At 39.7% G+C, this 13442-nt stretch overlaps 1 protein-coding gene across 2 annotated transcripts in view; it reads left to right on the top strand.

The window, feature by feature from the left end:
- The first annotated feature begins 667 nt into the window (after window positions 1-667).
- The window catches only part of ext1c (exostoses (multiple) 1c), a 50092-nt gene continuing 37317 nt past the window's right edge, over window positions 668-13442 (top strand). The window contains exons 1-3 of one of the 2 annotated variants that reach the window (XM_083524053.1): window positions 819-1696; window positions 9039-10291; window positions 12133-12156. In XM_083524053.1, coding sequence (XP_083380179.1) covers window positions 9354-10291; window positions 12133-12156 — 962 coding nt within the window. In that variant the 5' untranslated portion in view covers window positions 819-1696; window positions 9039-9353. Of the gene's footprint in view, window positions 1697-9038; window positions 10292-12132; window positions 12157-13442 lie in introns of both variants that reach the window. The other variant, XM_083524054.1, reaches the window with a different exon arrangement.

Below are 13442 nucleotides of genomic sequence, written 5' to 3'. Positions count from 1 at the left end.
AGCATGACTGTGGGGATTTGTGTGTTAATTTGGCTACAAGATCATTAGTGAGGTTAGGTGGGGACTGTGGTGCAGTCATCATCCCAGTTCATCACAAAAGGTGTTCAGTGAGGTAAAAGAAAATCTTAAAGTGCAACAGCATAAGATGACAGTCTAAAAATTTGTATGCTTTCAACTTTATTCCTAAATGCTCACTTGTGGCTGAAAGGGCGAAGGGTCCGAATATAGTGTAGCTCTATATTTGAACACAAGATGGCAGCATGTTCTCTAACATCCTGATCTTCTTAAAAGGGACAGGTTAATTACTTGTAGCTGTTTCACATATATCCTGTTTTTCATTTTGCTTATAACTCGGACATGCAGAATTTGGTGTATGATATTTCTGGTATGCCACATTTCGATTAATCTGACAGAATGGTCTATGGCACTGTTTCTCATTTTCACTGCTATGGAACGTCCTGCTTTGTACCACGTGTTAAACCAGGTATAATATGCTGGTCATAATATATATATAATTTCCTATTAGGTTATATCCTGGGTATAATATTTCGGGTAAAAAAATCACGCTGTTTTTTCCGGTACCTTTTCAGCTCAGATTTTATCTGCATGTTGAGGGATGTTCCAGTAAACATGGATTTTTGCTGTTATCGATTTTCCTGTCATCGTTGGTCGAGTGTCAGTTTAGCGGCCAAGGTCGATTGAGGTTCATTTTGTCCCGAGAGCTTGCCAGATGTGTGTGTGTGTGTATGTGCGCCGAGACGCCTCCAAGGCCATGGACCAATCAGAAGCACCCAGGGGCGGGGCCTGTAGAATGTTTCACGGATAATGGAAATAGACAATAATAACCCCATGTGCTGTGACGGATCTGAGACCAGGACGCGATCTTGTATTTTTTTTGAATGGAGGGTCGTGCACGTGCCGTGAGTGCCGGTGGGACAGGACGCGTTTCAGGTTGGCTATCACTGCGCAGTGATGGAGCTCAGGGTGAGGTAGCCCATACCTTGTAAATAGCGCTCGGGCGCCGGAGGGTTTGCGCTGAAAGGGGTTCCTGCACAGCGCCATCGCAGCTCTTAGATCACACACACACACGCCGTCGCGTCGATCAGCCTTGATGCTCTAAGCGAGCTTTACGCACACATGCGCTCGCACAGCACCTATTCTTTTTAACCAAGCGTGCATGTGCTGTAAAACTGCCCAGGATCTATTGTGCACGGTGATTTCTCATTGTCTGGTCTCTGCATGAGACGCGTGCGCGCGCAGTTCACGATGACATCCGTGTAGCCCACCTGTACCTGGCCTAGCAGGCAACGTTAATGTCCGATCCGTGGCGACTGAAACAGTGAAGGGACAGAGGTGCAGGGAGTAAAGGAGGGAGGGAGGGAGGAAGGGAGGAAACTGAGCGCATGTCTGCGCTTTAACGCTCGCGTAACTCAATCCTGGTGAAGCCCGGTGCGAGGCAGTTTACATGCTTCCGAGCTCCGTTAATGACCGTGACAATAAAAGCGTTCACAGGTGTAAACGACTGAGATCTTCTACGACATGAAGGGGTTTAGGGAGTAGACTCTTTGGGCACTTCTGAAATGTCGCTTCATCGCATCCCAAGCTGAAGGAGCAAAGCGCGAGGTTTCTTTCAATAAAGCACGCTGGGATGCTCTAATCGTGCTGGCACTCCGGAGGAACTGCGCTCCAAGAACAGGTACCCCCCCACACACACACACACGCGCGCACGCACACACACACGCACACACACTTCGTTGATGTGCTACTCACACGAGAAGGTGCGCAGATGTAATCAGCACGAACGTCGCTGATGAGTGTCCTTTCCTTCCGTCTATCTAATGGAAGTGACTTATTGATGTAGGTATCAAAGTTACAAGTCAGATGAGTGGCTTGATAGCGTGTTTTTATCTTTTAGATAGACCCTTTTCCAACTTGGTGTCAATGCCTTGTGCTGATTTCACGATTGCGTCTGTCAGGATGTTGTGACTTAATAAGATCCCAAGAGTAGAAGTCACTAAACTGTGGTTATGACTCAACCACATATTATATATAGTCTCTTATGTTTGTTATTAAATAATTAGTGTGGTTTGGGGTGTTTCAGATGTACAATAAACTGTCCAGTGTGTGAGGATGGTGAAGGTTCAGAGGTGGAAAAATCCTTTGCTCTTTTGACAGCATTAAATAAGTCATTTCACAGCATCATGCAAGCAAATGTATATGACTGTATATATGTATATGTGTGCCAGGGGAAGGTGAAAAAGAGGTGGAGCAGTAGGGATGAATAGTTCTGCATTATGGCACAGAGGAGGTTGTGTGCATTTACAGCAAGTCAAAATGTGCACTTATAGTATTCTTCCAGCCAAGACTACTAATGCTGGAACAGAAGAGAAAAGCTGTAATTGTCCTCGCTCATCCTGTTCGTTAATTAGCCCTCGAGGCATGTGCGCGGGCAGCATATTGTTAAGACATAATTAATCAAGCCAACTCGTAATTATCGTGGATTGGAAATTAAAATGTGAGCAGTAGCGGGGGCTTTCTGTAAAAGGTAAACATCTTATTAACTCAGTCACACCCTTTCAACCCCTCGAAGGCAACACCGTTGTTTAATTCTCTACAATTTCCTCTTGCATGTCTGTGAAATTACTTGGTGGCAGAGTAAAATGTAAATAAAAACAAAAAAAAAACATTTTCATAGAACAGTATGCTCTAGTCTTAACATATTTTTTAACAAACTGAGTCATTTGGAAGCAGTGTCTGCTCAAAAACACATTTTAAGGTGAGGCCAGATGATGCAGCAGCCCACCGAACCACAGCCTCAGGCCCGGTCAGGCTTATAGCCACAAACATGCAGCACAGCCATGGCTGCCCCATAGTTTGCTTTCCCTCTAGGTTATAATGATAGAGCTTCACATTTAATTTTAGCTAAATCTTGCCTCGCTCACCTCACCGCTGTTTGTTTCTCTCCAAAAACAGCCACTGTGTACACAACTACACATTCTCCTTGAAGCCAGCTGCAGTTAAGCAGGGGCCAAAATCACAGAGCAACCCAAAACACATGACTGGCAACAGAAATGTGTGCACAGAGAGTATGGTTATTTTGCAATTATAGCTGAAAAAAGCCAACAACACAAGTTAAAAGAACTGGTGTGTATAGACTTTGTGTGTGCGTGTGTGTGTGCATTCACTAAATATTAAAATCTCCTTTTTTGCATTATAATGAAGTGCGTTTCATTACACTGAGTGGGAGTTAATTCAGCTCGATAATTCAGTGAAATTAGATTTTTTTTTGTTTTTTTGTTTTTTTGTTTACCAAACTTGGAATTGTGTAAATAATTTTTACCATTACCAAATAACAGGTCTTCAAGGATGTTTTGAGTGAACACAGTGTCTGCCTACAATTCTGAATCAGCCCTGTCTGCAGGCTGGGAGGGATATAACCACAGTGACAGTCATACTCTGACAGTTCTATGTTGTTGTAGGTCATTAGAACAGGAGCAGCACTTCTAGAGCATATATCATCTTTTACTTGGGCCATTGTGGGTCATGAACTGAGAAAGAATGTCAAAATGGATGTCAAACCAGGCATGCCGTATTCATTAAAATTGATTCTTGTTGACGTGAAGGTGCATTCTTTCCTGTAACTGCAGTCTGCCAGATGCCAGGTTCTTCAAACCCAATCGCAAACCACGTGGAGCTTATGTGTACGAATCCTAGTAGAGGCTTATAGAAAAACAACTTGACCTTGAAATAAATAATAGCAGTTGTGTCAGCCACCATAATGGAGCATAGAACATGTTTATTTGACAAGGACACAATCTTAGGTTGCTTCTTGAGGAATTATATGAGAGGGAGAAGGAGAAGGGATGAGCTGTGAGTCCAGCTGTCACAAGCTCCTCCATGTGAGAAAACAAACCAGGCTGCCGCCGTCTGGCCTGGTCAGTATGGCACAGTGAACAAACGTCTGCACCTGCTTCTTCTTCCCCTTCAATTGATCATTAATCATTTTCTCTTGTGCCCCTCAAAATGAGAGACCTTTTTAGTCCAAGGGAAAGAAAGAGCCACAGCGGTTAACTCATAGTCTCGTGAATGCATTATGGAATTGATTGGACAAGGCGATTAGGATAATGGAATGCCCTCATTAGCTGTTGCATTAATCCATTGCAAACTTATTCTAGACCAACATGTATTATAAAAACTCGTCAGTACAGAGTGTTTACAGCAGAGTTTCAAGCACATTCGCTGAAGGAAAAGATAAGAAAAAGAGGACAGAGTGACAGTGATTAAAAAGAGACAGTATCAGTGACAGGCTGTGATGAAGGCTGAGCGTGTGTCACTTCAACCAGTCTTTCTCTGTTAGCTCCAGCCTCTCTCCTGTGGCCTGGTGCTGAGCTCCCAAAGCCTAGCAAGTCCCAGATTTGCATTACCCTATATTTATTAGCTGGGCTATCTTCCTCCTTCTGCTACTATCTTCTATTGCAAGGGATTGCAGAGGTCTTTCCTGCTATTGGGACATTGGTGTTAACAGCAGTCGATACACAGGGAAAATTGAGATTAACTCCACCTGTGAGGTAAGAAAAAAGAAGAATGAAATAAAAGAAGGGAAATCAATGTCTTAACTAAAGGAAAGCATGAATTAGTAATGAACAGCACGTAACGTAATCTCAGGCATCTGTTTCCTGACTAATATCAGCACTCGGCACATAGCACACGGTGAGAGGAGAGCAAGCAGTGTCTTATTGATTTTATCCTTCCATGCAAACAGAGCACTGAACATCTTTATAGTTACACGTATGATATATGTACAAAACCGATATATTCCAAACCTAGGAAGCTGCAGCACAGTATGTAAAACAGCAATGATTCTTTTTCTCCTCAACTCTGTATGCATGTGCTATATGCCATATATATATATATATATATATATATATATATATATATATATATATATATATATATATATATATATATAAACTCATGCAGAGTTGAGAATCACTGTTGTTTAAGATACTGTGCTGCATCTTCCTAGGTTTAAAATGAAACAGGAGCCTTGCTTCCATCTAGAAAATTAAATTACATAACAAACTAGTAAATCACAAAACCATTATGCTAATTTGACTAGTTTTTCAATCAGCTATGTTTGGGCAAAGAAAAACATACCAGATTGGATTTAATTTTCAAAAACTAATAGTAATAAACAGATACAGAAAGCATGGATAGATAACATGAAAAGGTTATTAATACACAGCAAAGACAACAATAATAATCATATGCCTTATATCCAATGTAGTTAGATTACTTATTTAGGGTTTTTATTCTTGCCCAATGTTCATGTGGAGCAGGCTATATTCATCAGAAATTTTGTGATGCACAATTTCTTTCTAAAAATGGGATCACAGCCAATTATTTTAAGGTTTAAAACCAAAATGTCAGCTTTAATCAAAAGCCTTTTTGGCTATTCGGGTCAAGTGACACATAGCAAGTGAAGAGAATAGAAATCGGAGTCCTTTTTGACATGTAGACCTCACAATAGTAAGGACCGTTGGACAGTTGGTTGCTGTTTTCTAGCCAGCTGTGGGTCATTTCTTATTCACAGCTGCCAAGCCTAAAACACATGGGAAATGCTGACCTCCGGAAAAGCAACTAGATATGTAATTATTTCTATGGCTATCGATTTCCTAAACATTTCTTTAAACATATCATTGCCCCTGATTATTACAGCACATACACAGTGCATATATATATATATATATATATATATATATATATATATATATATATATATATATATATATATATATATATATATATATATTGCCTCTACTGACAGTTGTAAGTGTCTAACTAAAGCTTTCATTAATTAGTTTTAGACATCAGATAAAAAGGCATAATTCAAAACTGCTGCAAATAAATCCAGAAATTGCTGATTTATTATAGCAGCCGCTTGTGAACAGTCAGCACTGTTTATTGTATTATTTTCCAGCGATGTACTCTGTATTGAAGAACCACTATATAATTATTTTAAAAGCATCAGGGTCAATTCCAATTTCATATATTAAAACAATGATGCACAGAACATAGCATCAATGACAATAAGATTTCTAGTTGTGGTATATTAGGGAGACTGCGCTTCATAGACTGAAGCATAGACTTCTTCTCAAGAATTCTTTCTTTATTTAACATTTATACATAAAACATTTATCAGAAAAATATGTGTGAATGTATGAATATGGATATGTCCTAGATCACCTCTAACAGCTTAATGCATATACATCTCATGCACTTATGCAGAAACATTATACACAGCTGTACCTAAACAACACATATAAGGATGAAAAGAATATAGCAGATATATAATACAGCACACTTTCTGTTTCTGTACACATCCACTTACTTCCATGTAGTATTGTGTATATACTGTACCACAAACAAACACAGTACATGGATATGTTCAGAAATACAAATAAATATGTCCAGAGATGTTTTTGCGGTGGCTTGTCAATAGGGATAGTTAAGGAAGAAGTCAGAGCACCACCATATAATATCAGCTGTTCAATAAAAAGTCTTCATAAAGTCCTCATTCACCTCCACCCATAAGTCAATGCTTCATTGATTTGCTTGCTTTTGTAGGTGTTGTGCATTTTGAAAGGGGTTGAGTTGTTATTTAAAAGCAGGAACTGCAACCAGCACTAATAGAGGTCACTGGGACAGAACTTGAGAAATGATGCAAACATATTCAGTGGAGGAGGAGAAGCAAATATCACATTTCTTATGATAGATTTTTGATCACGGTCATGTTTTTTTTTTTTAACACCAAATTAAAAACACCATATAGCTACAAAATATCTTGTTTTATAGAAAACAAAAATACATTTAAAATAAATTTATATTTTAAAAGTGTAATTGTAGGTCATGTTTGTATGGTGCACAGAAGCATTGCTGTTGTAAGATAGTTATAGTATAATGCAAAGGTTTGGAGTGTGTAATGGGTTTCATATGTACGTAAATGCTGAGGAAAAGTAGAAAACTGTGGTGGTTTTTTTTTTCCAGGACCTGATTTTTAGTGCTACTTTCAGAGGCCTGTTATATGGTTTGAGATGTATATAAAAATACGCTGGAACAAGGAAAACCTGGTTAATAATATTAGCTTCATCGAACATTCTGTGGCATTAAGAAACACCTCCTATATCAAAGTTAAACAAATATACGTTTAAAACCTACAGGGATACTCAAAAATTTAGTATATTGTAGCCTTGCATAGTCTGATAGCCTCTCAACTTTTCGCTTTTGCCTTAGGTTATGTCATTAATAATATAATTTTGCCTCAACAAAATCAAGCTGCTGCAGATTTATTATATTTTATAGACCAAAATTTGCAATATGCATTTAGCAAAAAGCTGAATATTGTTGCTGCATATGAAGGCTTACAATAAAGCGATGTAAAACACAGGCTGTTTCTTTCAAAGAAAAGAAAAATCAGAAATCAAGTTGAATTTATTTTTTAAACCATATTGTACTACACAGCTTGACTTCAACACTAACCAGAATAGAGTAATTTGTTGCTCTCTGGGAATTCTTAAATTTGTGCCTGGGCTTGATATTCAAGCTGATATGGTTTGGGAGCCTAGTGAGAAAAACCAAAATGTAAAGATGGAATTATTGCCTATTCAGTCGTGCAAAGGACAGGATTGTTGGAAACATTTCCAACAGGCACATTACATTTGGTTACTGCTAATTAGAGGATCTTGCAGTTGGATTTTTTTTAACCAGATCTAAAATCCGAATATGGTGGCATTTTGTACTACAAAGTGAACATTATGGTTGTTATGAAAGAAACACGGGCAGATTATTCCACATTTATAAATAATGTATTTAGAAGACATGTTACAGTTTATATTTAGTGGTGCATTATCTTGTAATCTCACAGACCATAGTAATTTCAGCCCATCAGTGGAGCAGTCAAGATGATGGACCATTGTATAGAACTAACAAGAGAGAACAGAAACATTCATGAAGAATATATAGGGAAGCAAAAGAAGAGTAAAAAAGTAAAACTCAAGTAAGGCAGGTAAGTCCTGAAAGCTGCCTTTGTGCATAATCTGGCAGAGGAAACACTGACCTACACTGTGACGTGCTAAACGCACTCCCAAATACATACATGCACGAATTATGAAGAAGAGGGTAGAGGGTTACTTGGCAAACAACACAACCTCAAAATTGCAGTATGTTTTTATACTAAACACAAGTCTAGTCTTTTCCAAGAGCAACGGACACCATGCTCATAAAGACGATTTATTTTCCCCGCTCGCTCAGTCTTAATTTTACTTCTTAAAAGTTCAGTTATCCACCACACCAATATCCAACCACCCTCACCCCCACCCTCGACCCCAGCAATGTTGGTTGTACTGGACTCTGTTTCACTGGAGCTTAGAGAGAGCTTGATGATATCTCTGTGCAGCTCGTGTTTAGCATGCTCATGCTAAACACTAGGCCAGTGTGTGTGTCAACAGCAGAAAAGCCTCAGACCACCAGTGTAAATGCACCCATTTCAAATCAAGCATGGCTGTATGCTGGCACACACACATTCTTTTGTCCTCACTGGAGATGCTTCACTGAGAGTATGCTGGATTTTGATGGTATAGTGAAAAACGAAAGATTTGAATAATTTTTCAGGGTTTTTTTGTTTATTGAACTGCTTGCTGCAGTTATTCACTTGACACGGTATACAATATGTATATATATTTCATTGCTTACTCAGCTTCCTTGTGTTGCTTATAGATGTACAGGGTTGCTGTGTATTATATTTATTAATTAACATTTAATTCAGTTTTCTTTTAATTATATACACAATCCCAATCATATCGAATGTGTTGTTTAATAAAATGTTCATAATAGCTGCAATATCACAGAAAGCAATATATTTATTCACATGAAGCATTTGATCAGTGTATATAAGTAAATGCATAAGTGGCACTGCTAGACTAAAGAAAGTCTTTACTAGAAAGATACTAATTGATGCATGCTGTTGATGTCTCTGCTAGGATAGCGCAGAAGGACCCAGTGAGCCATGAGGAAACTGGAGAGAAAGGAGAACTTGCCCCTCATCGCTTTCATTGGACAGCAAGACGTGGACCACACACTGCTGTTACAGAGGCTTCCAGCTTGGCTGTGAGAAAGAGAAAGGGAGTGAAAAGCCAGAGAGGAGGCCAGTAAATGTTGTAGCTCCTACTTCTTCTAATGGACCAGTGGCCGGGGGAGTTATGCCAGAGCTCAGGCCTTTTCCCCCCACCGCATCTGCTCCTTGCTAAAGCTCCCAGCTGAGTCCTGGAGAGCTAAAGGCTGAGTGAGGAAGCCCCATGCAGGCGCGCAAGAAGTATGTGCTGCTAGGTCTGTGTACTTGCTGCTGGCTGCTGCTCTTCTACTGGGGTGGCCTACACGAGCGGCTCTTGGGCCTGGTGACACGCCGGAGGGCCGAAGTGCTGCGCCCATGGCCTGACTGGCTGGACCGAGCCTTTTTACCAGCGTACGTCAGCCATGTAGAGCTGCAGAATGAGGCGGGACCTGGAGAGTCACCTATGCTGCGACGGCAGACCTGGAACAGCGTCTACAAGGATAGCCGGTGTCGAATGGAAACCTGCTTTGACTTTAATCGCTGTCATGGACGTGATGGCTTTCGCGTGTATGTATATCCAACTGAGAAGGGCGATCGTGTGTCGGAGAGCTACCGCAAAATCCTGGCCTCAGTGGCCGAGTCCAGGTACTACACATCTGACCCACGTGAGGCCTGCCTGTTTGTTTTGGGCATTGACACACTGGACCGTGACCAATTGTCGACTCAGTTTGTCCCCAATGTTGACGAGCGCATCCGTGGCTACCCACTCTGGAATGATGGACGCAACCACGTGGTATTTAATCTTTACTCAGGCACATGGCCGAACTATACGGAGGACCTGGGTTTTAACATAGGCCAGGCCCTCTTGGCCAAGGCCAGTCTGAACACAGAGCACTTCCGGCCCGGCTTTGACATCTCCATTCCGTTATTTTCGAAAGAACATCCACAGAAGGGTGGTGAACGCGGCTGGTTACTTCGCAATATCGTGCCACCAAAGAGGAAATATTTGCTCATGTTCAAAGGAAAACGCTACCTAACGGGTATTGGCTCTGACACACGGAATGCACTGCATCATATCCATAATGGCAAAGACATCATATCCTTAACAACCTGCCGCCATGGGAAGGACTGGGAAAAACACAAGGATGCCCGCTGTGACCATGACAACGAGGAATACGAGAGGTGAGTCAAGTTAGTTGAGCCGAACAGCAGCTGAACATGGAATTTGTCAGTGATGATTTTGGCTAAGAACCTGAGCTAGAGCATGCTGAGTATAAAGTGACAAAGCATACTATCACTTACTGTTTAAGAGGGTAGTTTACTTGTGTAAGACATGTGCTGTTAGTCTGTACGAGGTGTGTGAAATTGAACACTGTGAGGAACAGGTGAAAATTTGCGAATAGTGTCTGAAGCATACAGCGTTAATGTGTAAAATAATGCAGTTATTTAGGATTGTGGCTTTCAATCAAGCGGCCCCAAATGTTCCTGCCATTTATTCTTATAGAAACAACTAGAAAACTCTACAACTTAAGAACAGAAATATATATTTTATCAAACATTTCTATGAAATCTCTACTGGTGTTTTAAAAATAGGATTAATTACCATTATTACTCAAAAATACTCATGTTTTTCTTTTTTATCATAAATACTGTCATGTACAAGCTGCAGGCCTGAGGCAATCCTTTGGGACATAATCATGTTCATGTACTATATCTGGCATCACAGCAAATTAATTAAATCTCATACTATTACTGAATGACTGTTTATGTGTGCAGCTGATTTGATGTAGATATTTGTTGCTTTTAAAATATATGGAGTATTTACTTACTTATGATGATAAATGGAAAAAAGCAATACAGACAAAAAATATACAGACAGGTCAAAAGAAAGATAAAAAGAAAGATAACAGGAGCAGATGTTTCTAGACAGATGTGTGTTTCAGTGTCTGGGTATCCTTTAAAGAGTGAGTTTATTATTGCGCTGCAGATGGCATGAGCTTAACTGACTCATGTGTCAAGCAAACAGTGACATTTTGTGCTCTGTAAAAGACATCAATAAATTGTCCTGGAATTTGTGGTCCAAAGAGCATCCCTTTAATGCTGTAATGTTTGTGCCTTAGTGTGATATGTAGGAGAAAACTTAACAGCAACATTTTGTTTGGTGAATGAAAATGTAGGATGTGATTATACTGTCATTATGAACAATCCATTCACAACTACACAAAGAGGAATATTATAGGTTGGGAGTGCAGAAAGCCTTTAACAACAAATGCACTTTTTGAGAGTTCAAGTGAGCAAAAATTGTACATTGTGTTGTGATTTGGTCAGATGCATCATTTTTCATTATATTTTTAACAAGCTGCAGAATACATGTGTGGCACACACAAGGGTCTGAAGGCTTCACACCTATGGTGAGGAGGTGTGCTGCCTTCATTATTTTGTGAAAAGCATTTTGCTTTCGTGTTTCGGGACACTTTAAAAGAGGGGTCATTGCCAACTCTATATACAATTATCATTTTTTTTTTTTTTTTTTTTTATTATGATATAACTATGCTTGTGGTCTTATCCAGTGAAAATAACAATCCCCCCATACCAAGTGGCATGTGGGCTCACATGCCACTTGGTATTTAAATAGTATTTAAATATTGTAAAACATGTGCCCTTTGGCATTCGATCATGTGCACTCTCCTGTCTTCATTCCCATTGATAGTCCATGTTGCTACATATTTGCATACAGTTAATCTTTTTCACATCGCTGGACACACCCACATTTAGTCACCAATGGATGCTGTTGCTCATGTTGCAGGAAGTTTCCAGCTCTTGGAAAATAAATATTTTTTTGTGAACATAGCTTTAGACTCTAAACATCATCAAAACACTAACAGAGAGAATATATTTAAGTAGGGTTGAGTTGAAACTTTATTAAAACATGTTTATTTTGTTTTAAAAGCTTGTAATATTAAAATAATAATTATTTGTAATGAATTTTACTTGTAAGTATAATTATTCAATATTAATTACAGGTTGAGTTTGAGTAACAGGAAGCGGTAAGCTGCTATTCAGTTTCCTTAACTACTGAGAATGTATGGCACATGAAGCTTCCTAATAGTTCCATCACCATGCCGTGCCTCATGCCTGTTTGCTTTGGGTTTGTGGTGTGAACACATTTCCACAGCACAGAGTGAATGAATGAGTTCATTTATTCCACATGAAGAATTCTTAGGGTCTCTCTCTCTCACTCTCTCACACTAAAAGGGAAGGGGTTTCATAACTGCACTAGCTAGAAAAAGGTAAATTGTAGCTTGGTGGTCCATGGTTTGAGGACTGTTTCTGTTTCTTTTTTCTTCAAGTAATGAGAGTAGAGACATAAGCTGGTGAGCTCTAGGCAGGGAAGAGGATTTCATTTTGTGATCTCACACACAGCAGGCAGAGAGAATTGTAGCTATGGCATCTGAAGGAGAGGAACCAGAGAAACAAAAAACTAAAATCTGTAAAGATCAGCCCTGCATAAAATGTCTATTAATTCAACTGTTTCCTTTTACTGCTCTCTGTCTCTCTGTCTGGTGTTCTCAATTGATGGGAAATAAAGACGTGGCAACGGAAGCGTTCTTAGGAGGTGCTTGCAGGTTAATGATGACCAGCATCTGCCACTGCTACAGATTAACCTGATATCACCTCAGACTACTCACAAAGAAGGAATGGAGTAGAAAGAGAGAGAGAGGAGGGGGGGCATTGGGGGGTGATACAAGCAGTCTTATCACAACCTAATGGCCTATTTCACTTGCTTCTTTTTTTTAAGGAAAGAAAAACCTGCATTGTACTGAGAATGCAAATGAGAAAGAATGTGAGAGCAAGTTTGGGGGGAAAAAATAGGACAAGCTGTTAGGGGACATTTCTGGGACACACTCACGCTATCGCACATGCAAAGGCTTCCCAGAAGTCTCAACTGTTGTTCAAGAAATTGTGCAGAAACTCCGATGTGCAATGTCTGTGATCAAGCACACAGTAAAAGCAGAACAAGCTATGATAAAACGATAGCCTACTTTTCAGGATGCCTTATATGGTCTTCATGACTGTTTCCACCATGTGGAAGCCTTACCTACGGGTCATTATTTCTGTACATAAAAGCTCCCCAGACAAAAAGAGACTAATAAAAGCAATATACTCATGTTTTTATGTTCTACTATCCAAATAACAGACAACAGCAGAAACACAAATCAAGAACAGTTATCTAATGCATAAAAAAAAATACAGAGAAAAATACAATTATAATTGTCATTGTATTTAATATAGCACAGTTAATATAGTGTTTCTTCAACTAATCAGTCACGCC

The sequence above is a fragment of the Silurus aristotelis genome (assembly GCF_946808225.1).
Source record: "Silurus aristotelis genome assembly, chromosome: 21".
Lineage (NCBI taxonomy): Eukaryota > Metazoa > Chordata > Actinopteri > Siluriformes > Siluridae > Silurus > Silurus aristotelis.
This window is presented reverse-complemented; position numbering and strand designations above follow the sequence as displayed.